The sequence below is a fragment of the Cavia porcellus genome, unplaced genomic scaffold, assembly GCF_034190915.1.
Source record: "Cavia porcellus strain 051 isolate PalLab524CR breed Dunkin Hartley unplaced genomic scaffold, mCavPor4.1 scaffold_2, whole genome shotgun sequence".
NCBI classification, from domain to species: domain Eukaryota; kingdom Metazoa; phylum Chordata; class Mammalia; order Rodentia; family Caviidae; genus Cavia; species Cavia porcellus.
Genome location: NW_026947485.1, coordinates 86,941,612 through 86,967,405, shown reverse-complemented (window position 1 = coordinate 86,967,405; position 25,794 = coordinate 86,941,612). Strand labels below are relative to the sequence as shown.

The window sequence follows — 25,794 nt, the reverse complement described above, 5'->3', positions numbered from 1 at the left end:
CTTTTCTCTCCCTGACTCCCCACCCCCCAAAACTGTAAACTTGTCCAGTTTGTTTCTGCTGTGGGACCTTTGCACTTGCTCCTCTCTGGGTTCCTCAGGGCTCCAAAAATCACACCTCTCCTTCCTTCATCTCGCTCAGATCCTAACTCACCCTGCCCACACTCTCACACCTATCACTGCATCCTGTCCCTGCATTAATGTGTAATTCTCATCTCACAGCTTGCCTTAAATCACAGAGCTATTGCCCATCTCCTGCTGGAGAACAAGATCTCTATGACAATTTTATACAAAGTCCCTACTTTTTTTTGGCTTCTCAATAACCTCCTGGCACCTACAGTATCTCATACATAAACGAGGACAATATAATAAGCAGAGGTGCTGGGCAAGTTCCCGGTGCAGCTCAGTCCTGTGAGCTGCCATGCAAGCCCCATGTGTTAGGGACCAGCAGGGCAGATCACAGGTGGGCGAAGGAATGGAACCAGCACCTTGCATTTTGTTGCACAGACACTAGCCAGGGTCAGCTGCAGGCTCCAAGGTCACGGGTCAGAAGGGAACTGATTCCTAAGAGGGAACCACTGCAGCACAGCCTCTGGATGTGGCTTCTGCAGGCACACAAGACAACTGCTTTGCTTGAGTCCTTCTGTGTGAGATCCAGTACTACCTGGAACACTTAAGGACTGACTGCGAAGTTGCCATCTCTCATTTCCCCTGCCTCTCCCATGTCCAATTCTGAACCTTCCCAGCATGCCTCAACTCTAAGAGCTGCCACAAAGATAAACGTTTATTCACCATGAGAGACAGGCAGTAAGAACCAGATCTGTCTCTACTCCCTGGGGGAGTCACAAAGGAAGGGTCTTTAAGTGTAACCACACTTTCTGTAACGAGCAATAAGGCTCCTCCGATTGGATGAGCTCCAGAAGAGGGTGGGAAGTAAGAGAGAGACGAAGGATTTTTACTGTATACCTTTTTGCTTGCATGCAGATAAGTTACTCAAAATTGTATTCTAAAGGTCAGTTTACTAGTTAAAAGCCACTTGCTAGACCTAGGCTCAGAGATCTGACCTGTCTTGATGATTAGTGGATCTGTCACTTTTGTGTCACTTGCTGAATGGGCTCTCTCAACTCCCCATTTTTCTGCTTTTCCATTGTGACTTTACCCAAACTTTTTAAGCTTCTCACTCTCCTATGCATCAATAGTAACAATAATAAAAATGCAGTTACAATAAATACTATTTTTTTATCACATCACTTTGAATATACAGTATTACCCCATTTAATCGGTACAATTCTGTGAGCCACTAGCTCTACTTCATAGACATCAAACTGGTTTGTCCATAATCACAAGCTAGAAATGAGCAAAGTCCAGATGTCTTCCAAAGCCTAACACCAAGTCTCCCATTCCACGGTTTCTGACCTCTGTGCCTGACCTACAGAAAGGGTCAGCCAGGCCAGGGTCTTCTCCTAGGATACTGGGCCACTCTGAAGTCTGAGGGCATCAAGTCAGTCTGTCTGTCCAAAGCAAAGCCTCTGCCCTTGTCCTGTTGTCTCTGCTCCCCTGTTTTTTCAGAGGCACCCAGTGCAGAGAAGATGCTGGCCTTCACGCCCAAAGGCCAGCAGCAGTCACACTGCTCTGTGGGGTAGACCAGCTGGCCCTGGTCCTATCATCATTCCACCAACGTCCTCAGCTCCAGGCCAGAAGGTTTTTTTTTAGCTTACACAAAAGTAATTTATTAATTAACAGAAAATAAGTTGTCTTATTCACAGACAGTGACCACAAAGACATCCCTTCCTTCCTTGGGTGCTATCAGAGGGATGGGGGTGACATTCTCAATCCTCACAATTGTCATACCCAAGAGAGCAAAGGCTCTGAGGCTGATTGGACATAGTCCAGGAGTCTTAGTCCTGTTTCTTCCTGTGCCCAGGATTTGGTATGTAGGGCGGTGATGCCCAACTCCTTGCACCCCTGGACCACAACCTGGGCAGTCAACATGGCAGACATAGAGAAGATTTGTCTCAATCCGCCTTTACCTTCATCCTACAAGTCGTGCAACAGTTTCCTTGACAGAAAGATCAGTGACATGGACAAAAGAATCACTGAAGGATGAAAAGATGTAACAGACATCAAATACATCTTCTCCCTCAGCCACATTAGGCTCGAGGCTGAGAAACTGTTCTCTTTCTTCTTCTCCCTCGAGGGATGCTATTTCTGCAGGCGATCTTTGGACTTGGCCACTGGAAAGAGAGGTGGGAGAGGGCAGAGTGATGGGTCACTTCCATCAGCAGCGTGGTATCTTTAGAGTCACAGGTGACATTTAAGACTGTATCAGGTCTCTGGGCACTGACAGCCGAACTGTGGCTGCCACTGCAGATGACACTGAGAGGCCCCAGTGTTTGTAAAACCCTGGAGGGTCCCCTTGGTGTGAGCAGAAACTCTCTCTGGGCTCAGCTGGAGAAGCTATGCTTTGTGCCCAGTCCCAGCAGGAAAAAAAGAGTTACCGTCTGTTTGGAAATCAGATGCCGGAGCCAAGATCATCAGATAAACAACTGCTGTGGAACAGAAGAAAGGGCCTCAAGAGCCGGGAGGCTTTACTAATAAATTAGACCACAGCAGAAAGATGGCAGCTCTGCTGGCGCTGGAGTACGGTGTGTGGTGTGTGGTTTGTGTTGTGTCATGTAGGTGTGTGATGTGTAGTGTGGGTGTGTGGTGTGTGTGTGTGTATGTGTGGTGTGGTATGCGAGTGTGTGCTGGGGTATAGATAAGAAGGAAAACAAGCAGCTTTCCAAGATCCAGATTAGAAGCTGCTTCAGCTGCCCAGGACCCCCAGGGGCAGATTTTCTAAAAGGGGCTCCCTTGTGGGCCCAGGTTTATACGAGCTTCTTGCAGAAGAGGCAGGCAGAACCTAAGAGAGCAGGCCCAAAGGAAAGCTCAGCGCCCCTCTCCATTCCAGATCAGCGGGTGACAGTCTTCCTCGGAATCTGACAATGGTAGGAGAACCACTTCAGCTTTTTAAGTTGTTATGAACAGGTATGCACCCTGTCACAGTCCTGAGTTTTACAAAGTGAACTAACAGGCGTCATGCCATTGATGTGAGGCAAAGAAAAGAGAAACACAGACCCAGTCAGGGCATTTTGAAAATCAGGTCCTACCCACATCCAGTTTTCTTCTCTTGTCTCCCTTTATCCTTTTTCCCTCTGCTAGTTCTCTGCTGAGAAACCTAGCCTTTAGATTGTCCACCCTTTTTTATCTTGGCCCTTTTTACATTCAGAAAACCTTCTCCGCGATGACTGTGCCGAAAAGAAACACAGGATTTTGTTTTGGAAGCTGCTGTTAGGTGCAAAGCCCGTGATAAATCAGCCCAGTGAATTAAAAGTTCTAAATCCTCTTAAAACCTCGTGTGTTCCACAATTGGCTGCAGATTTAAAAAGTATAAATCCGGCCACTAAATCACCATGCCTGGGGCTTGACAAGCAAGATCATGGCAAACTCCAATAGCCTGGAAGAATGACTTATGAAGCGCACTTAAGGGTGCACTGAACAGCAAGGGGAAGCGAATTCGGGGGACTGAGGCAGCGCCTCCTGACCATCCTTAATGTTCTTCAGGGTTGTGTTTCCAAAGAGGCCAAGGCCCATCATCTCCACTTTCCAGAGACAATCAGATAAGCTACAATCTCTGCTGGAACACAGTGCCAGCAGCCAAAACCAAGGAACCAGATTCCGTGAATTTCTGAGGTAGACAGTCATTTCTCTGCGCCTCAAAATTTCACAGCAGGAGGTCAACGCAGTCACTTTTCACAACAAAGATAACAGTCAAAACAGGACAACCACGCTGTTAGCTATTTATATAAAAGGGCATCCTTGAAGCACCCACAGCAAATCATACCAGCAAATATCTTGAGATAAAAACACTCTGCCTACTTGACAAAGAAGTGAAAAAACCTCAGAAAGCACAGAATGTCTCTTTACAATCCACTCGGGGTTCCAGTATTATTTCCCCATGACTGGAGTACATAAACACAGGTTTCTTCCTCTTACAGACCGCCTGGCTGCTCAAAAAAGTGAATTATGCTTTTCTGCCAATAGAAGTATGAAACCCACTCCTATTTATTTTCCCAAGTGCCTTCATGAAAGGATTCCCAGTAGCTCTGTCTGTTTGCAGACATTCTTCAGTAAACAATAAATATAGCACTAGGCTCGCAGCTCCCCAAGACTGTTTCATTCAGAACCAGAGCTCTGGTTTTTGTAGCTGCTTTGTCTAAATATTTTGAAGATGATTCATTCACGGTTTCAATATTTCCACAGGAAATATTGGGGGCATCCCCAAGTCATAACATACCAAAGCTGTACCAGACAAGACGGGGAGGGACAGGAGTGAAGGAGGGTCTGGGGAGTACCTGGCATCTCCATCAGGAAGCAGTCTGTTCTGCAGCAAAAGGAGACTTCGCCCTGTGACCATAGGGACTGAATTTCCTTCTTCTCTATAGTAATAAAAACTCAACATGCTCGGACATCAGCAGGGGACAGAAGAATGGCACAGGCTGGCCAGCCCTGAAGGTCTGTCACTGAATCAGCATGAGCCGCACACTGGACTTTTCCATAGGACCATTCAAACTGGAGCTGGGAAGGTCACACTAGCCTCTCCCTTCTCTGCTGACCGGCAGAAATGGCAGGACTCCACAGTGTGGCATCCCCCAACTCCAGGACGGCTCTCTAGGCTAAGGAAAAAGTCGGTCTCCAAGCATTGAGATGCAAAGCAGGGAAAAATAAAACCAACCTTCCACAAAGACAGAGCCAGGAACACAGCCCTTAAGAGTGAAAAACTGGAAACATCAGGGGAATGGTTAAGCCAGAGGCTGTGCGTCAACAGAATAAAATACCCCTAGCGATTTGAAAGTATGATCATGAACACAGCATCGCCTGCCAAAGCATCAGATTTACAAGAGGCTGCAAACAGCAGGGCCAAATATCTAAAACTATGGGTAAGAAAAGGAACAGAAACAGGAAGTGAGTCTGTGATGAATCAGTTTAAGTTCATTAGATTGCTTTCTTCCTTCTAAATAGTCAAACTCGTAACACAAGATAGCTCCAGAGGCATAACAAATCTCTTAGTTTTCAGAGGAAATAAACATTCTTCAGCAGTTCTGTGTAAAGTGAATGATCTAAAGGTTACCACATGGTTTCACCTCACCATCCAAACACAGCAAGGAAATGTGAGCACATAGAGACCAGCACACAAGCAAAACACTCAGCGACGTCCTTCTCAGTTCCCTGGCTGAGGGTCACAGTCCATGGAAGCACATCCAGCTGGGGAAGTGAGGTGACCACACTAGGCACCCTGGCCAGCCCTCCTGAGGATGCGCCATCCCCAGCTCTGTGGATGAGAGAGCAAATAAATTCTCTGCGATGTTCTTGGAAACTCAGTTTGAAGGCCAGTAGCAATAAGTTTCCTTTCTCCAAATTTATCCACATTTCTCTCCTCTCCCTAAAGAAAAGGAATGATAAGACCTCTGCTAGTAAAAAGTGACAAAGGACCTTTAACAAATCATGCAGGAAAAATCCCAGAAGCTGCTGAAATTACCCTTTCTTCCCTCAGGTACATTCAGGACATTTGGGAAGTTGACAGTTACTAAGGACAGGGAAGACATCATGAGAGGTCTATGTCACAGCAGCAGGGTCCAGAGCTCAGAACACCTAACATCCTCGGGTCCTCATTGTTACATAACCATTTCATCCATCCTTTGCCTTTCTGCTGAGCCACGTGGGAACCTACCACCAAAGAGGAGCAGACCCCTTTGCAACCAAAGCTGGTTTCACCCTGCAATCCTGGGGCTATTTTAATCATGCAATGCTACACCACATTTCTTATCTGTGATCACCTTCATTTGACAGGCAACAGACTGCATTTCCACAGTACTTTTTTATTATTAGGCTTGACTGTTGTACATTAACATGCAGTATTTTAAATGTCTGATTAGTGTGTGCTCTGATTTGGATGTGGTCTGTCCCTACCAAAACTCACACTGCTATCTACTAGCCAGTAGAATATACTGAGAGTCACTGGGATCTTTAAGAGAGAGTCATGGGGGTGCCCACTCTAGAATGGATAGCACAGTACAGGGACCGGCTTAGCTCTAATGAGAGTGGGTTGGCACAATGTGGGCTGGCCCTTTTTGTCTCCTATTTCTGTATGTGCTGCTTTTCTGTATTTGCCATGAGCAGCATATGGCCCTTAGAAACTGTTTAGCTACTGATACTAAGCTCTGGGCAATGGGCAAAACAAGCCTCTGCTCCTCTGATTATCTAGACTCAAGCATTCTGATACAGCAACAGAAGGTGGACTGGGACACCAGGGAAACAAGATTATTCCACTCCCTTATTTTTTCCTCACACTGTAATACTCTAGAAGTACCCTCTAGAAGTACCACAACCGGAAATGCCTACATGTATTCTAGACATGTTCCCGGACTCTGGCCACATTAGTGGTGCGTGGCCTGCAGACCCTGAATGTGCCTTCGGCCCTTACCTGTGGATCATGCAAACCCTGCTGCAGCAGCTGCCCAGGTACCATCCCTCAGCTGAAGTGGGCAGAAAAGGTACAGTGTGTATGGAGAATTAAATTCCCCGACCTACTTGGTCAGGGATTTAAATATGCTGTTGAAGAATTCATGTGGTTGAATAGCTCAGTGCCACCACAGCACCAAGTGGCATGTGACATGAGGGTCGGGGCAACGGACCCCTAGTTAGGCTTGTGCTTAGTTCTGATCCTGCGGGTGACTGCAGATAAAACACATTCTCTCTGGCCTTACTTTCCTTGCTCTTAAGACAGTTCAAATACCTTTTAAAGAATCTTCCAGTTTTAACAGCATAAGTCTATATAAACCCTTTCTTCCCTCAGGTATATTCAGGTCATTTGGGAAGTTGACAGTTACTTTATTTAATTCTCAGTAACAGATCTGGGAGAGGCATCTAGTATTCTGGAGACCAAATGTGACATTTCCTGTACTGAAAAGCAAGTGCCCTAGGTCTATACTAGGTCAGTATTTTACAGGGAGCCTGGACCTGGTCCCTCGTGCAGTCAATGGTGTCAGTACCCAGTGGTGAGGGACCATTAGGGGCACAGCCCTGGAGTAAGCGAAGGGCCAGCTTCTGATTCTAAGCATCACTTCTCCCTTCCCCAAAGGAGAGCCAGCCACCTGGCTTACAACTACACAAACAACCTGTGTTTTGTAGGACCCTATTCACATACTACATATACTGGTGGAGAAGCCCAAGTCACAATCAGGAGAAAAAAATATTACTAAGTGGCACTTATCAAACACTCTCTGGAGGAGGCAAAGACGATACCAAGGAGAGAGAGTTCGTGTGCTCTGAGCCTCACAAAACAGAAGCTTAGCAAAATTTGAGAATAAGCCTTTCTTTTCTCCTGAGATAGAAAGAGGGGACCCTTCGGCAGGTACATGAGGACCCACAAGGATGGCAGGGAAGTCAAGGCCATGTGAAATGTGTTTGCTACTTTGCTCTTATTTTTTAGGAGCCGGATCCTGAAGCTGAAGTGGCCGAGGAGAAGAGCATCTTCCAGGCTGCTGCAGGGCATGGCCTTACCATGGCTCTCGGTGGCCTGTGCCATCAAGACCTCCTGCCTCCGTGGTTTCCATCCGCCTGCCCAGGCAGAACTCCTGTGTACCTAGCCTGGCGTGACCATTGGTTCTGCCCTGGCCCCTAGGCTCTCCCTGTTCTCTGGAACCCCCCTGCCTTTCTCTTACAACTCAGGTTCTCCTTCTGTCCCAGCCCTTCCTTTCCTTTCTCTCCCCAGCTACTTCCGATCAGTTACCACTTTCTATAGGCATTCAATAAAAAGCTGAGTTAGCCGGATATGGTGGCACATGCCAATAATCCCAGCACTCTGAGAGACTGAAGTAGGAAGATCATAAGATTGAGCCCAACTTGGGAAATTCAGTGACCATGTCACAAAAGTAAAAATAAAAGAGCTGGGAATGTAGCTCAGGCAAAGGCTTTGAGCTTAACCTCTAGTACAACCCACTCATGTGTGTACACAGACAGACACACACAGACATATGAACATGCATGTGTGAACAAATAAAACAGAAACCTGACTTTATGTCCACAACGAGGATTACAGTCCATGGGTGCTCTATGCTGGATGCTTATATTTAGGTCAAAAGAACCCCCCAGCCAAGGGCACTGATGACCCCAGGCCTTGTGGTATAAACGGGTTCATAACAAAAGCATCCTGTATACATACTGAGCGCCTCTACATATTTTTTTAAAACTGAAGTATTTAAAAAATTTTTAAACTATCTGAAGTATTTTTTCCTTTGTGCTCTGCTGGGTTTCCTAAATGTTCTTCAATAATCAGACAATTAGAAAATATTTTAATTTATATAAATTTTAAGAGAGGTGAATGAGGAACAGTTGTCAGAGTGTGGAAGTGGACTAAAATTATGCAGTCCTGCCATCTAGTGGCAGTGAAGGAAAAAAATCCCAAGACAGACCGGAGGGTTGTGGCACTACTCGGGGCCAAAGTCCCACCCCAGAGTTTTGGGAAGGGGGCTCGGCTTCCTACAGTCGTGGAGGTCCCCTGGAGAGGGTGATGGGCAGTCCGGTGTTAACTATCGACGGGAGAGGCATGACTATTCCTCCACAACCCTCTGCGCTGCAGTTCCAAGCAGAACAAACAGTCCCAATCTGGACCCTCAGGGTGCAAAGCTTAAAGCACAGGTGTCCTGGGGCCAGCTTGGTACTGGCTCTGACTCCATGCTTCAAGCCACACTAGGTGTGTGTGACCAGTGGGCGTCACTGTTCTCTGCGGGCCAGGTGTCCCTTTCCTCATCAATCTTTTTCATCTTCTCCTTTAATGCGGTCACAAAGCCCTGTTGCGGCATCGCTGGCATCTGGCTGCCCCCCCATCTGACCCACCCCACTCCATCTGCATCTTCTCGTCCTCTCACTGAGCACCTGCCACAGCCCCAGCTGCTGCTCCTCCACAGGGTCCACCTGACTGGTCACACCCCGCACTCCGGAACCCTTTAATGACTTCTGCTGTCCTCAAGGTTCCCGACCACCTCCACTACCTGTTCCACTCCTGTCTCTCCACCAAAAAAACCAAGTACTGGTGGCAGAGGCCACACAGACTTTGTTTCCAGCTGCAGCAGAAGCTGGGACAGAGGTGGCTGTGCAGAGCCTGGCTGAGTGCTGGGCATGGGAGGCGGGTCACCAACTACGGCTGCTGATCAACTATGGGACTGGGTGCGCGGCTGAGCTGCTCTCTGCACCTCCACATGGCCTTAATTAATAAATGATACAACAATGAATTGTGGACCAAAATGGTATCTGAAGTGGTTTAGTTGAAATCTGATGATACTTTATTAGATTAATACCAGCATGGCATTCTGGGATGGAGGTCAAAGTTTGAGCCCAAACTTGGCAACTTAGCAAGACACTGTCTCAAAATTTTAAAAATAAACATTCATTTTAATAAGATTTAAAAATGTAAGAAAAAAATTAAAATTTTCATAGTATGTCACAAATCCTACATTTAATTCTATTAGAATTGACTTCTTTCTGCTAAGTGGTTAGTGCATCATTTATTACATGGATAGTCAGGCCCCTAAAGAAGGTAAACAAACAACTAACATTTCACAGCCTGAAAGAAAGACATTGAACTACCATTTGTTTAATAATTCAACGATCATGTCTTACATTTCATGCAACTCAAGTAAGCATTTCAGAAAATGGCATTTAATTTAAATAGTTCACAAGGATACTTAGCGTTTATTTTGCTGACATGAAACAATCTTGACATCAGTCATGCTACAAAAATGATACAACAGGCCAGAATGCAGGAGACTAATCCAAGCTGAATACCTCTGCCAAGGACTGAGAGGAGGAAAGAACCACTCCACAGAACGCAGGTACTGCTGCGAAGTAGAGAGTGCTGCTGTGGTCCTCAAACGTGACTGCAGACAATGACAGCCTTAAAGGAATAACCAGATTCTCAACTTGCACTTGGGTATTTTTTTCCTAGAACTGGTCTAAGATACCACCTTCCCTTCTCTTTCTTCCAGCTCCGCTGCATACTGAAGGGCCGCCTTTCTCACCTTCCCTACAGCTGTTAAAATCTCCACGCATCTACCAAAGGCCAAGTAAGACAATCTCTGAGTGTCCCGGAGTCAGGCACTGTGTTGGGGGCTTCCTGGTAAGCAGGCGTCTGAGACGAGTGAAGAACAGCACTAGAGTGGGCCTTGCTTTGGTGGGCACTTGGGGCCTTGCTTTGAGCTGCTTCAAACTCAACTACCTATTAAAAACCTGATAATGGTTCATATTTAATGCTTTGCCTCTTTCATTTCCACTACTCCCAAAGATGTCATCAATGCTGAGCTACAGTCCTGTGACAGCAAAGCAAGCCAGGAGGGAACTACAGAGCTGGCTTTGTGCCTCAGTCTATCCACCCAATCACCTACTCACCCATGCAAGAATTAGAACTGAGAACTCAAAAACAAGATGACCATCCTAAGAAGCCCAGTGACACACTTATTCAACTGAAAAATGGTACCAGATCTTTACTGACACAAAGTCAGTCTGGAGGGCTGAGTCAGCTAAAGGATATCGCAATTTTCATAAATGAATGAGCTACCCTGGCAGCTCTGAGTCTTGGCGAAAATACACTTTAAATACACTTTAAAAGGATAATGACAAACACTTACGAATATTACTTTCATTGCCTTTCAAAGGAGATATTCTAAGTTAAATTGGTTTGCATCCAAATAAAAGGGGAACAGGTTCAATAAATAATCATTTGAGAAGTTTTGGTCCAGCAGTTTTTGGGGGCACTTTTCAGACACACAAAAAATCTCCAAAGGTTGAATGATGATTCCTTTGTGTAAGATAAGTAATTTCCCATTTTTTATTTCCAGCATAGTTGAAGAAGGACCTAATAGACTTGTCACTTTTGCCACAGCACTCAGAGAAACTCAAAGAATTAAGAGATACTACCAGAATAAAATTCCTACTGTCCCATGTAATTTATTCATGATTTTTCAGTGCTTGTTCTGTAAAAAGGAGAAGCAGGGAAAAAAACCAACACCAAACTCTTAGTGCAGTAACTGTTATTTGTATATTTATTTAAAAACTACTTTTAAAGCCCCTCCACACTCCACTATAAGTTGCAATTTCATTGCTGTATCTATTTAATAATTATTCTGATGAACAATTTAATGATATGATTTATTAATATCTATGTGTTTGATCAACGGAATTAATTATAGCTAAAATAGTAAGTTGGTCTAGGAGAAATTTCTTTTAAGGTTCATTATACCTGAGAAAACATTTTCAAATTTATATGGATATACACATGTATACATGAATATGCTAGAGATCTGTGGTAGGATGACCATAAAAGACCTTTAAGTAAATTAGTTTATTACATCAAAATATAATTTAGAAGAAAGATGAGTTCAGCAGAGGAAAAAGAAACAATATAAAAATTCTAGCTGTTAAATAAGGACTGTTTGTGTATTTTTTAGATACATAAGACGTGGTGACAAAATCAGTACAAATTTAGATTCAACCAATATGTTTTAAAGATGATTTTTAAGTGCTAACTTTTACAATACACTACTTTTTCACGATTCCTGACAAATACGTAAAGACTTTGTGAAGACTTTTGAAATGACTAGTCTCTTTTTCACTTAGAGTCAATTTGTTTAGTCCAAATAGTCAAAAAGAAATGGAAAGGTAAAATATTACCACAACTTTCAAAACTACTTTAACAAAAAATTTACATGTCACCTAGAAATAGTCAAAGGAATGTGTAAATTTACAACTTCACGTTGCAGGTGTCTGTGCTCAAGAGCTTTCCCTGGGGGCCAGAGTAAGCCTGGACCAATTTAACTCCTGGTTTTGGTAGGAGTTGGGACTGTATTTCCCAGTCTTTCACTGGGTTTTCTTGACTCTAACTAGCAACCTGTGGATTTGGGTACAGTGTTGGTATGCATCATATTTTGTTGAGTCCTGTCTGGGGTGGGGTGACCCAAGGCTCTCTGGAGGTCACAGGTCTCTCTCTCCTGAGTGGGACTTGGTCAAGGAACTGTAGGACCCTTCTCATCCCAGGACCACTACTGGATACCTGAAACCACAGAGTACTGAAGTTCAGTAGAGTACTGAAATTTGTACTTTCAGGTCTGCAACTGAGAGCTGAAAAGTAAACCTTTCTCTTTGAATTCTGAGAATCAGGTACTTGTTTTAACAACAAGAAAAGTAACTAAAACAGTGGCCAAACTCTGGCAGTTTGAGGTGGGACAGTACACCTGGTGAGGATGGCGTTTTCCTTCTTCCCAATTCTGTGGATGTGAGAAAATTGCCTCTTACTGCAGATCTTAGCAACCCCAACAGAGGACGTTTTTCTTTCTTTGTTAAGTTGGGAACTTTCACCTTTTCACTCAGGAGACTTTATAGCCTCTCTCTAGCATATCTGAATGCCACTATCACTGCTTTTGGCTTTTGGGGCCATTTTTAAGTAACGTAAGGGTTATCTGAACACAAGCCTTGTGATACCTCAATAGGTGGTGTGATAACCTAGGTAGCACACCGCGATATCAGTCAAAGGAAGGCGTCTCCTCCTAGGTGGGGCAGAGAACATGGGACGAGATTTTACCACACCACTCAAACCGCTAGGCGATTTAAAACCTATGAGCTGTTTTTGGAGTTTTCTATTTAATATTTTCAGAGCATGGTTGACTGTAGGTAACAAACAGAAACCAGTACAGAGAAAACTAAAGATAAGGGGAGGAGGTGGGACTTCTGAACACAGAAATTTGACATTTCTGACTGCTTTTTTCTGTCAGAAAGTTCCACTCCCTTCCCATCGATGACCAAGGTGAAGGGCAGGTAAGGGACCCTGCCAGGTTCCTGTGGCCCTATTTTTAAATGGAAAGAGTACAAAAGAACCCTTAGGTGAGTGGCACTCCTGCTGTCTGAAGTCTCCATCAGCTCCACAATTTATTTTTTATTTTTTTATTTTTTTTGTCTTTTTCGTTTTTATCGGTACCAGGGATCGAACTCACGACTGCCTGCTTGCAAGGCAGGGGCTTATGCCGCTGAGCTAAATCCCCAGCCCCCAGCTCCACAATTTATTTACTGCCATCGGAAAAGCCAGCTAGGAAACCTCTGGTTGCCCCATTTTCCCTACTGTTGAACACTGATATCAGAACCATCTCCCGGGATTATGCAGACTAGAGGCACACCACCAAGCTGGCATATAAGAGTTTAATTTACTATTATTTGTAAAATTTAGAATTTTAGATGTGAACCCAAGACAGGAAAAGGCAGGAACCGGTAGAGAGGAAGCAGTGCCTCTCCACAAACCGTGGGCCCGAGAGCAGGGGGTGGGGTGAGTCACCCCATCTCCTGTCTGTTGGCTCCCAGGTTCTGCCTTTACTCAGGTTCATTCCCACCTAGCAGCAGCAGCCCAGGCTCTGCTCTTCAGAGGCCTTCAAATCACCCCCAGTAAAAGCAGAACCTTCGTTCTGGAACTGATCTCCAACACACACGGTTACTGAAAGCAGGAAACTTCCAAAGCTTGGGTTGCCCTAGTCTTGGACTTGCCCTAGTGATAAGAAGGAGCACATGGGTACCCCACTGCTGTCACATACAGCCAGCAAGATGCTGTGCACGCCACTCAGCATGCACAGCATGGATCTTCTTCCCTGAACGTCCCCTTGGGAAGGTAGAGATAGAAGAGGTTCAGGAGACTGACCTGGCTAAGGGTTCCCCATTCATCCAGTAAGCAAGGAAACTTACTTTAGGAGTATAGACATGAACGAGGTCCGGTCTGGCTTAGCATCCACTGAGTCTGTTCTTGCAAATTCACCAGCGCCCTGCTCTCCAACATATTCCTGATCATCTGCCATCTGGGAAGAGCAGAAATACATCAGAAAGTTGGTATTCATTGACATTGCCTGTATTGCGATATTTTTAAATGATACTCACTAGGTGACACAGTTTCAGACTAAGCATAAGGGTGAGTAGTTGTCCACATTTAAGCGTCACAGTTACTGTACCATTAATGCCTTCAAATATACTCCAGACACTGTTCTAGAAGAAACCAAAGTCCAAGTCCTTGGGCAGCAGTTCCAGCATCTACATTTTTGTCAAAGGTTCAGTGAACCCAATAAACAGAGGAAGATCTATCAAAGCCTATCACAACCAGAACTCACCCTGAGCCCTTGGCAGGTCATAAAGGGCCCATCCTTTGCCTAGCATTGTTCAAATTCAGAAACAGCAGCAACCGCTTGCTGCCTTTATGCTTGAGATGGTTTTACGTGATCCTACAAAAATAGATTTCTATCAAATTATTTCCCTGCTCAAGTGTCTTCAAGAGATTGCCAATATCCAAAAGTTCAGCTCTTAACCCATCTGTTTGGATTTCTAGGCCCTTCATTATCTACAGAGTGTCAGCAAACCGTGCTTCCCACCACCTGTTTTGTGAATAGAATCTCTACTGAAACCCAGCTCTACCCATTCATTTACACACTGTTTTTGGCTGTTTTCTCTGCAAGCAGGGTTGACTGACGACGGCCCACAAAGCCACAAATATTTGCTACCGGACAGCTTATCCCTCCTTCACTCTCTACACAGCCCTCCCACTTGTCTTCTTGGTTTGTGCTCTGCCAATTGCTTGGCTCCCACAGCACAATATAAATTCATTAGGAGGAGGCATCTGGCACCCAGAAGGTGCTTATTAAGCACTAGCTGGGTAGAAGGCTGGAAGAAATGAATGCCCCAAGGCAAAGGAATTAGCTGACGGTGGTGCACTTAGTTCAAGAAGAGCCAGGTCAGACTCGTTTCTCACCAGTCAAGCCCTGTTTCACTCCTCTGGATTGGATCGGGGATGCGCTTACAGCAACAAAGGGAAACCTCTCCCAGTTCCCAAATCTACCTGGGTTCAACTTCTGAGTGAGTCTGCTAGGCAGGCCAGAGCTGCCAGAGAGTTCTGCGTTCCTGTAAGGGATCACCAGGGATAATTCCGCGTGGCTAGAAAACAGGGAGGCATCTATTTTACCAATCATTGTGCATTCAGAGTACAAATAATAACTTTTGGCAGTCGAAAGGATGACTCCAGCTCCCAGAGGGTGTCTAAGGAGGCAAATGGAGGCTGAGGGTTCTTGAAGTCTGAGTGTCATTACGGCCTCAGCTTCCAGCTGACCTAGGGGTCAGCAGGCAGTGGGCAGAGAATGAAGAGGGGAGAGTCCTACAGGTCCGCAGTGACCACGATGTGTGTTCTCAGCAGAGTGGTCTGCCTGCTGTGCCACAGGTGTCATTCTGGGTGAGGGGCAGATTTTTCAGATTAGGATCCAAAATGTTCCTTAAAAGGAGAGGTAAGCCCATCCACAGAGGAGACACACAGCAGACCAGGCACACAGAAAACACTCGACAGTTTGCATTTTCTCTTTTCCACACAGTTAGACTTTGCTACTTTTCAAAGAGGATCTGCAAAGCATTTGGTTTTTTTTAAAATTAATGATTCAAAATTTCACAAAGTCCAAAATGATGCTACCTTCATGTAAAGTCTTGACTTTAGGTTAAAGGTTGAATCTGGTATGTATGAAAATAAACAAAAAATGTGACTATGACAGAACGAGAAACACGTCAGCATGAAGGCAGTGGAGGAGACGCCTGCCCACACCGTTCCACAGAAAGGACAATCACAGCCATGACCCACGGGCAGGAACTCCTTAGTAAGAGCACCGAGTGTACTGAGGCTCCCAAATACCAGATGGAGTAAGACACCAGCACATGCATGCAGGAACCAAGGGAAGAGGGGCAGTTTCACTTTACCAAGAGGGCACAGCAAAGCGAGAAGTATCAACAAAACGAAAATGCAACTTCGGCAATGTGAGAAAATATTTCCAAACCTTGCATCTCAGAAAGGCTCTAAACTATTCAAGGAACTCACACAACTGAATAGCAAAAACCCACTCAGTTGCAAAAGACTACTGGCTTCATCTGCAATGTCCCCCATAAGGCGGTTCTACCCGGAAGTGGCAGGAGCAAGGTGGGCCTTGGTGGCAGGCTTGCAGGTTGCAATTGCGATGGGGGTGCCTTCAAATGGGACAGCAGAGCCCAAGCCCTGTTTCTTTATCACTCACCAGGCGTGAGGGAAGTGCCCCCATGATATGTGACCTTGCCACAGCCCAGAAGCGCCTACTAGATCATGAACTGGAACCTCCAAAACCTAAAGCCAAAACAAACCTCTTCTTTAAGTTGATTCTCAGACATTTCTCACAGTGATTACTAACAGACGGAAGTAGACATCTCTCCACAGAAGACACACAAATGAGCAGCATGTATAGGAAATGATTGCAAGTTACTTTAATCATCCAGGAAATGCCAATTAAATACAGTGGGACAGTACCTCATACTTGTTTGAGCAGTATAATTAAAAAACAAAAAGTTTTGGAGAACATGTAGTTAACAAAGTAATCCGCATACACTGTTGGTAGGAATTCAAATGGGATACAACTATTACGGAAAAACAATGTGCAGGTTCCTCAAAAACATGAAAATGGAAATTTTGATGACCCAGCAATCCCATTTCTAGGTACATATATCCAAAGGAATGGAAATTAGTGCCATAAGCAGATGTTTGTATTATCTCGTTTATTATGGCTTTATCACAAGAGTCAAGATACAGAAACAATCTAAATGATCAACATATGAACTTTCATTAATTTAATTTAGACAAGGTCTAAGTCCAGGCTGACCTCAAACTCAGGATCCTCCTGCCTCTGTCTTCCAAGTGCTGAGATTACAGCGTGTGACACTAAGCCTAGCTTAGGTGAACAGGATTTTTTTCGGGGGGAGTACTGGGAATCGAACTCAGGACCTTGTACTTGCCAGGCAGGTGCTTGTGCTGAATATGGAGGTAAGTCCAAGGCCCTAAGATTCTTATTTGCCTAATGCCACAGTATTTACAGATAGCAGAGGCGGATCACAAACCTAGGGACAGCAGTATTGTAAAGGTCAGAATGTCCACATTCAGAAGCAGGAAACAGCCTATAAGTAATCTAGGTTCAAGGCCACCTCAACCGAAGTTCCTGGAAAGGGCCTAGCAATAACTCACCCAGGAACTAGGAAATGTAATTTTACTTTCCCATAAACAGGAAAGCTGAATATAAGGGTAAAAGATTGTAAGGTTGTCTGGAGACCAAGAGTCCAGACGACCAACTATCGCCTGCCTGTCTGCCACCTTGAGTACTAAAAGAGTCCTACCCCAAGAATGACAATGACTGAAGCATACTTAGCCTTGGCAGAACGTTGCAGCGCCCCAAAATTCCCTCCCCTCCATTCGCAGAGCGACAGCCAATTATCACCAAAGTTCCCACTCAATAGGCAGGCACAGACAGGATCCAGGTCCCATGGCCGGCAAGCAGCGGTGGGAGTACGGGGAACCCACGTCCGTCTGATGAGGGGTCTTCGCTCTAATCCGGGTGCCACACTGCCCTTCTAAACCCATTCCTCTGCCTGGTCATAGCCAATGATACAGGGTGCCCTCAGATCCCTGGGCAGGAAGATAGGGAGGAAAAGCTGCCCGAGGCCAGCCACGAAGGGGCTATGGCCGGGGCGTGGAGAGCCCCCAAACCAAGCCCCAACGCCAGCCGTCCAGGCCACTCGCCCTCCCAACCCGGCTGGCTCCGCGCGAGCGCGGATAGCAGAGGGAAGCGGGCGGCAGACACGAAGGGAAGCGCGCGGAGAAGGCAGGGCGTGAGGAGGGGCCGGGGACCAAGTTACCATTCCCACGCAGCCAGGCTGGCCAGTCGCTCAGCAGTCTCCCCTCTGCAACCACAGCTCTGAGATCGCTTTAGTAAAAGTGAAAGAACGAACCTCCAGCACCGTCGGGGGAGGAGCAACCCGGGCCCAGACGCTGAGCCGGGCGGGGCGGTGTGTGTCACCCTGGCGCGCTACCTAATTGGCGGTGCGCGAGGGACCCTAGCCAACCGGAGGGCGCGCTCTACAAAGCTCCAGCCTCCGTGCACGTGGTACACCGAGTCACCCGCTGCATTCCCGCCGCGCGCTCCACAAAACTGACTGTACACACAACGGCCTAAGCCGCTGTGTGCACTGTGCCTTCTGCAAACTTGGTCTCGGGCATTGTCCGGGAGGCGCGCGCCAAGGGACCCGAGCCACCCCCGCGCAGTCTCCGCAGAGAACCCTCTGCAGAGTTGGCCATGTGCACCGGAAATCGTGTAAAGTCTGCAGACATCCAAGGGATCCCGCCGCCGCCGAGTCCTCAAGAGAGCAGTTTGCGCTGCTATTGGGCACATTCAAATTGACCCAAAGTGCGCGCTGTGCCTGGGGGACGATTCGCGGCGCTAGTCCTGCTCCTCTTCCCTGTCCCCGCCCCCGGAGTAGGTCCCTCAGCCAGAAGGCTTGTCCCCCAGTCGGACTCGTCTGTACTGTCCGCATGCCCGCGGAGCCTACGCACCCTTTTGCCAGTTTTACCTTCCACAAGGCCGAGCTCCCGGCCAGCTGTGCGGTCGTCGGGGTCTTGCGGCCTCCCCGTGTCTCTTCCCGTCTTGAAGGCGCAGTACTTACTGCGCAGGGGTGGCGGGGGGCGGGGGGGTAGGACGCTTACTCAACTTTTTGTGAAGCAAATTCCCACCGCACTCCAACCGCATACTACTCCGAGATCGCCAAGAAATATTTATTGAGCGCCCCCCTGTGGCAAGCACTAGGTATAAGGCGGCGAGTTAGTCTCACACGGGAGAGACTGAACTTTTTCCTCTGCTCACCCTCTGCCTCGAGGACAGAGGCGATAGACGCTAATAGTAAAGGAACCAAACCGCGATGTTGCAGCCAGTTCAGACCCTTTCTTTTTTAAGTCTTAAGAACTTTAGGTTTCCTGTTCCAGAACAAGCTGATAAGACCCGGGGACCACAACTTTCAGTCTTGGATGCTGCTGACCCTAATGAGCACTGTCCATGAGGGAACTTTGCTGCCGTCCCACCCCAGCTCCCTTTGTTACAATGCAGCTTCTCTCCGCTGCTCTCTTAAGAGCCCCTAGACTGCAAGAGTTGCCTTCCTGGTCACTTCATCCAGCCTGGTCCCTCTCAGGCCTCTTCTAAGGGTTTGTCCTCAGCTGTGAAGCGCGTCTGTTTTCCTTCTTGCTAATAACCATGACTGCTCCAAGACACGCGCACACACTCACACAGACACACACACCACACAGTCAGAGCTGTCTTCACTCCGAAGCTGCTAATGGAGGCTTCTGAAGCCTTTTATCCTAAGACTACTCAAGGAACAATTTAACGTCCTCCTTCACACTAAAGCTAAATATCTGAGTTTACACTAGAGATTGCTTTTAAGATGTACCACAATCTTGTATGAAATGAGTACAAAACTGATGGCATAACGTCAGGTAATACCCTAAGCAGCTTGCTTTGGTTGGTTGCTTGCTTGCTCTGGCGCCTGAGGCTTAGGTGTTACCTCTAAAATCTCACCTGGTGGGAGGATAATTTCTTGGTTTTAAGAAACTGGTCTCAGGTAAGTAAGGGAATAATTATAACTGATTGACTTCTGTGAAAATATTAAATTATTAAAATTTTGTTTTGTTTTGTTTCTTGTCTTTTTGAGGCAGGATTTCACTATGCAGTTCAGGCTGGCCTTGAACTCATTTTGTAACCCAGGCTGGCCTTAAACTCCCATCAATCCTCCTGCCTCAGCCTCCAGAGTGCTGAGATTACAGGTGTGCACAATCAGGTCCGGCCAGATTCATAAATATTTTCAGTAAATATTAGCAGCTTCTTAATATGGCTGCTCTGATTTTTAATACCTGTACTCTTGAAATAGTGGTTATAAACGATTTGGGATACTAAGAAAGTTTGTTTTCTTTTAAGGAATTCAGTTGTGAATCATTTAAGAAGTAAAGAATGTTATTGGTAAAATGAGTAAGTTATTCTCCGATCTATCTGACTGAAACCTAGGATTTTATAAACTATTCTGGGATACAGTTGAAATAGTTAAGAGCTCAAAGAGGCCTGAATAATTTATCTGTGTCCGTTGGATGCCAAGGACAGAGAAGTTGCCTACACTCAAGCTTGCTACTGGTTACCTAGAAAAGCAGAACTGTCCATTTGTCTAGTGGTCCATTCTCCTTAAATTATGACATGCAAAATTACAGTGCATCGAGGTGCAGGAATCCATAGCTGATTCAGAGAAGTGGCTTGAAGGGAAATCTTTATTGGGTTCTTTTTGTGGACTGGCTGAGAAATTCCTAAGTTACTGCCCCAGGCCTGTTTTATCACAGTGTCACCAGGTAAAATGAAAATGTGAAAGGAGAGACCATCTTGAACCTTTCATTCCAGAACAATTATTTGTACTGACACTTTGGATCCAAATGACATTCTCTTCTGAAAGCATCTTTAGTGTCGTGTGATTGTTTTATGCCTCCTTCCTCTACTCCAGGATTATCCCCTTCAACCCCAAGATGTCCCCCAGCCTCCCATATTTGAATGGTATCCCCGTGGCTGGCTTTGTGAGTTCTCCTGGGCAAGGTTCCTCTGGACCCTCCCTCCAGCCTTCTGCTCAGGTCACAGCTTCTAATGTGGGCCCGATGCCCATGTCCTGCACACAAGGCTCCTGAGGGATGCTGTGGATCACAGCTTCTCACTTTCTCCATGGGACAGCACAGGCCAGGCTGTAAGTTTATACTGTATGTCCTGAAGGATACCCCCAAGATTAATAAAAATGCCACATTCAGCACTCAAAGCCCCAAACTCAAACTTTGGCTCCTCTGAGGTACCAGGAGAGTTTTGATATGTGGGGAGAGTGAGAATCCATGATCCAGGTGGAATCCTTTTCTTCCCTGAAAGGAAGAATTCATGTTGTACTTGTTAGCTGATTGCCTCTTGACTCGGAATTCATTCTTTTTGCATGTTCTGTGAAACATTCATTTGGGCCCCTTTAAGTAGTTTTCTTCCTCATTGGACTGAGGTTAAACTTGTAGGAGACACAGCAGCAAAAGGCCCAAGGAGAAGCCATCCCCTACCTCATAAGCCAGCTGCTGTAGGCCCAGAGGCCAGGAGGCCACGCCTCACTGTCATGGGGTGGGTAAGCGTGGTGAGCTGCCACCCCAGGAACCTCGGATTGCAGGAACCAGGATGCTCAGCCAAATCCCTGAGGGATGGACAGCCAATGCAGGAAGCACACAGGACTCAGTAGCCAGCTAATTTGGAGGAACACAGGAAAATGTCAAACTAAAGGAGCAAGGTGCAGACCTCCAGCCCCCAGAACAAGGCCGGGAGACATAGACACAAAAGAAATTAGAAACTACACACCTTCAATGCCGGAAATGAAAGCAGCTGAAAGAAAGGAACAACTTAGGGCTTGTGTTCTTTGATTGACTTTGTATGCCTGTATCTGGTAGTCTGAGCAACTATTTAGAAGATAAAAATGTACAATATAGTGACCATTGTTGATTTCCTACTGTCTTATTTTTGAAATTCAAGATTATTTCTTATTGTTATGTTTTATTTTACTCTCTTTAAATTAGAAACAAAACTTTGTAGGAGGCACTGGAGAGACACTACAGAATGGAAAGACTTTAGTTTCCTGATTCTGTGTCTGCAAAGAGGGTGGCTTCTCGGCCCAAGTTTCTGTGGTGTTCCTGGTGACCAAATACTTCTCCTGTGCTTCACGTAGTTTTGTAACAGAGCATCTCCATTAAGACACCTTTGCAAGAACTGCTGTCTCTGGCACTGACAGGGTAGGACATTCCCCCTAGCACAGCACCAGAGGGACCTATCTGCCACATAGCAAGCTGTAGATGTGTTCTCTCCAACAAGGTCTGGACTACAGCTCTGGGGAAAGGGAGTGTGATAGCTCAGACCCCGGAATAAAATCCAAGGAAGCAAGAAATTAAAATTTAGGGAGCAAAGGCTTTATTTTAGGCCAAGGCCTGGCGATGCAGTCTCCGGGAGCCAATATGGAGACTGCGTGCCTTACAGCTAAAAGGGTTGGGTTTTAAAGCCTAAAACCACAGGAATGTTGCAAACTTTGACCCAGTTTGATAGCATCTGGGCTTTTTGGTACCTCCTGTAACTTTCTTGTAATTAAACATTTCTTAAGGACAGCACATTGTATTACAGATAGGCTGAAGGGGGTGGGTGGATTACAAGAAACTGAAACTTAAAGCTTTTACAGGAAATGGAGACTTAACCTAAAAAGAATGGGGAGGGGAGGGGGATTTACAAGACGCTGAAACTTAAATCTTTACTGGAAATGGAATTTTAATCTCTATTGAAATGGCACATACAGAACAGGAAGGAGGCACATTGGTTAGAACTAGGTTACAACATTCCCCTCTGATGTTGTGACTGAGGTCAAATCTTTGGCCAGTTACTTAGAGATTTTGGGGAATGAGCTTTATGCCTTGCATTTGTTGTCTGGCATATGTAGTTATTCTATTGAGTATAAAAGGACCTACTGTGACCAAAAGCAGTACTCCTAACAATGTCCAAGCAAGGGCAGGAGATAGGAAAGAATTCCATTCCAGACACTCCATAAAGGACTTTTAAATAGCTCTTTTTTTTTCTTTTAACTACATCTTCCTGTAGTCTCTTGATTTTATCTTGGACAATGCTGAACTTATTTACATAAAAACAGCATTGTTCCTACAATGCCGCACAGATCCCTCCTTGTTCCGCCATTAGGAGGTCTAGTCCTCTTCTGTTTTGGAGAACTACTTTAGCCAATGAGTCTATTTGGTCTTGAATGACCTGAATGGTACTAGATAATGCCTGCACATCACTAACAATTTGGTTGGAAAGTTGGACAGAAACCCCTACTCCTGCTGTCCCCATACCTAAGGCTCCTGATATTCCTAGGCCTACCAATAAAGGAGTAAATTGTACTGTCCTCTTTGAGCAGCCTGTAATGTAACCTAGACTAGAATGGGGACAAGCTCATCCCCGGGCAGGATCTCTATGTCAGGCAATAGGACAGCTGTTACACATATCCGTGTCCAGTTAGTTGGGAGGAAAGTATAGGCCATATTTCCCCCACAAATAAATACTTGTCCTTCGGCGGGATAAAGGGAGGTAGTCTGGTTAACTAGTCTTGGAACTACAATTAGTAAACGCAACAAACCCCACGTCAATGTAGGAGGTATCATTATGAAAACCTCCTTGGAGACAGGGAGAGTCCTTGAAGCCTACTGGTTGTACTCTAAAGGGGGGACCAGCACTACAATTTAAGTAATCTTGTTCCTCCAGAGTGGTCAGAGAAACATTGGTGGGAATCGCAAGGGGCATGGAGGAGCCCTGTGCCATGCGTAACCAGCAATCTTCAGCTAAAATTGGATTGGAAGCATTTAAGGCTTTATGAGTGGCTTTTAGGATATCAGAAGTTTGAGCATCCAGATCAACTCCCCACGATTTAGGCAGCATCAAGGGGTGGTAATGTATCTGGGGAAACATTATTTTTTAATAAGAACAATTCTGAGGGCATGGCCCCGGCTGGCTGCCTTTGTTAGGTATCTTGTGGGGCTTTAACTTACACATCCACATTTGAGTCAAACCCCCTGTAACTGAAGGTATAGCAACAAGGAATGCTAACTTGTTCCCACAATCTGACCGAAGACTATATGTATATAATTTATCATTTATGTGGGAAGGACCATGATCCTTTTTTCCTATTGTATGTATAATTCCCCCCAGCCAGTGTCTTTACCTTTAGTATAGCCTCCTCCTCAATCACAGGGGCTCCCATACAAAGATCTCAACAATTGTTCTTTGCTTACAGGGGGATCAAAGCCACTGTGCAAGGTCAGCATCAATGTTATTAAAATCCCCAGCAGTGGGATAGAAGGAAAAAAAGTAAACAAGCTAAACCAGTTCATGACTGGTATAATCTAACTATGTTTAGTCAATTTTAACTTCAAGAGGTTACCAGTCTGTTGTATAGGCCACTGAGTATGTCCCTCATTGTCCACTGTTTCCAGTGGCTTTACGTGAGTATGGTGAATCCATGCAGTTTTTCCTGCTACCTTGATGGCAGTGTGGGTACTGAGCACCACAGTGAAGGGTCCTCCCCAACGGGGTTTGAGGGAGTCTTGATGGTGACCTTGCACCAGGACAGAAGTTCCTGGCTTGATGGGTGCTTTGAGTGGCATGTCTGAAGGCAGGTCTGGGTGTTTTTGTCTAAACAGCTGGTGGATCAAGGCCAACACAGGCTGGAGTGTCTGCAGAGACTTAATGAGATCTTGGTTAGTTATTTCAGCTAATTTGTCCTCTGACAGTCTCAGGACCAGTGGACAGGGCCTTCCAGACATAGCCTCAAAGGGGGAAATTCCAGAAACATATGGGGTACATCTAGTTAGAAGGCTCACCCAATTATCACCAGTTTCTAAAGACAGCTTAGCTAAAGTGTCCTTGAGAGTTCAGTTCATACATTCTACTTGCCCTAAGCTTTGTGGCCAATAAGCACAGTGGAGTTTCCAATTAATCTTTAATGCCTGGGCTAACTTTTGGGTGAGTTGGGCTATGAAAGCTGGGCCATTATCGGACCCCATTGATAATGGAAGGCCAAATCGAGGTATGATCTCATGCGATACCTTTTTAACTACCACTAAGGCTGACTCGGACTTAGTAGGGAAAGCCTCTATCCAGCCAGTGAAGGTGTCTACTAATACCAAGAGAAAGTGGTGCCCCTGTAAACCAGGCTTCACCATGTCCGTGAAGTCTACTTCCCAATGTTCTCCTGGAAAATTCCTCCATGTCAGGTGGTCTCCAGTGTAGAGTTCTTAGCTGAGCTGACTAACAAGCACTGTGGGCATCTGGAGCTCAAAGAGGTGGTCAGTTTGGAGAGTTTTGGAATAAAAAACTGAGTTCTGAACAATTCAGCAAGTTTAGTTTCCCCTAAATGGGTAGTTTGGTGAGCCTGGTATAACAGCTTCCACCCTAGTGCCTCCGGTAACAGTACTCGTTTATCAGGTAACTGGTAACCCTGGGGTGGGGGACTTTGCTCCAAGTGGAGATGCTAACTGCAGGTCCTTCTTTATGTAGACTGGTTCTGATAAAGTGGGAGGAACCAACATCAGAGCAGTTACCTCCTCGGTTGGCCCCTCTGATGTAGTGGCTATTTTCCGAGTGGCCTGATCTGCCAAATTGTTTCCTAGGGTGAATAATAGCAACCCACTGAGGCAGCCAGACTGCTGCCAGCAAGTCTAGGATCTGTGTAGCATTTTTTTATCTTAGTCCTGGCCAAGGTTAAGAGACCTCGTTCTTGATAGATAGCTCCATATACATGTACAGTAGCAAAAGCATATCTACTGTCAGCATATTTACCCTCTTTCCCATAGCTAATTAGCACCTTAGTCAAAGCAATGAGCTCTGCCCTTTGGGCAGAAGTGCCAGGCTCTAATCGCTTAATCCAAAGTACCTCTTTTTCTGTGGTCACTGCTGCTCCAGCCACTTGTTTGCCATCCTGGATGAAACTGCTCCCGTCAGTGAAATAGTTCTTGGCATTTCCTAAAGGCTGGTTGGTGAGATCAGCCCGTAGGTTCTGCTGCAGTTTGAGGATGTCAGCACACTTGTGGAGAGGCACACTCTGAACCTCCAGGTTGTCATCAGGCATAAGGGTGGCTGTGTTTAAGGCTGAAGAGGTCTTGAATACCACTGACTCTGGGTCTAGAAGCAGGGCCTGATGGTGTAGAATTCTGGCATTTGAGAGCCACTTTTTGGGAGGGGTTTTGATAAGAGTCTCTAAACTGTTGGAGGTCAC

General features: G+C 45.8%; 1 protein-coding gene across 4 annotated transcripts in view; it reads right to left on the bottom strand.

The window, feature by feature from the left end:
* The window catches only part of Casp7 (caspase 7), a 32,551-nt gene extending 14,016 nt beyond the window's left edge, over window positions 1–18,535 (bottom strand). Inside the window, exons 1-3 of one of the 4 annotated variants that reach the window (XM_063244762.1) lie at window positions 17,806–17,884; window positions 14,954–15,048; window positions 13,816–13,925 (exon numbers count right to left, since the gene is read on the bottom strand). In XM_063244762.1, the coding sequence (XP_063100832.1) occupies window positions 13,816–13,925 (110 nt within the window). In that variant the 5' untranslated portion in view covers window positions 14,954–15,048; window positions 17,806–17,884. Of the gene's footprint in view, window positions 1–4,391; window positions 4,833–13,815; window positions 13,926–14,953; window positions 15,049–17,805; window positions 17,951–18,516 lie in introns of those variants that run through there. The other 3 variants (XM_063244763.1, XM_063244761.1, XM_063244764.1) reach the window with 3 other exon arrangements.
* Between the last annotated feature and the right edge of the window lie 7,259 nt (window positions 18,536–25,794).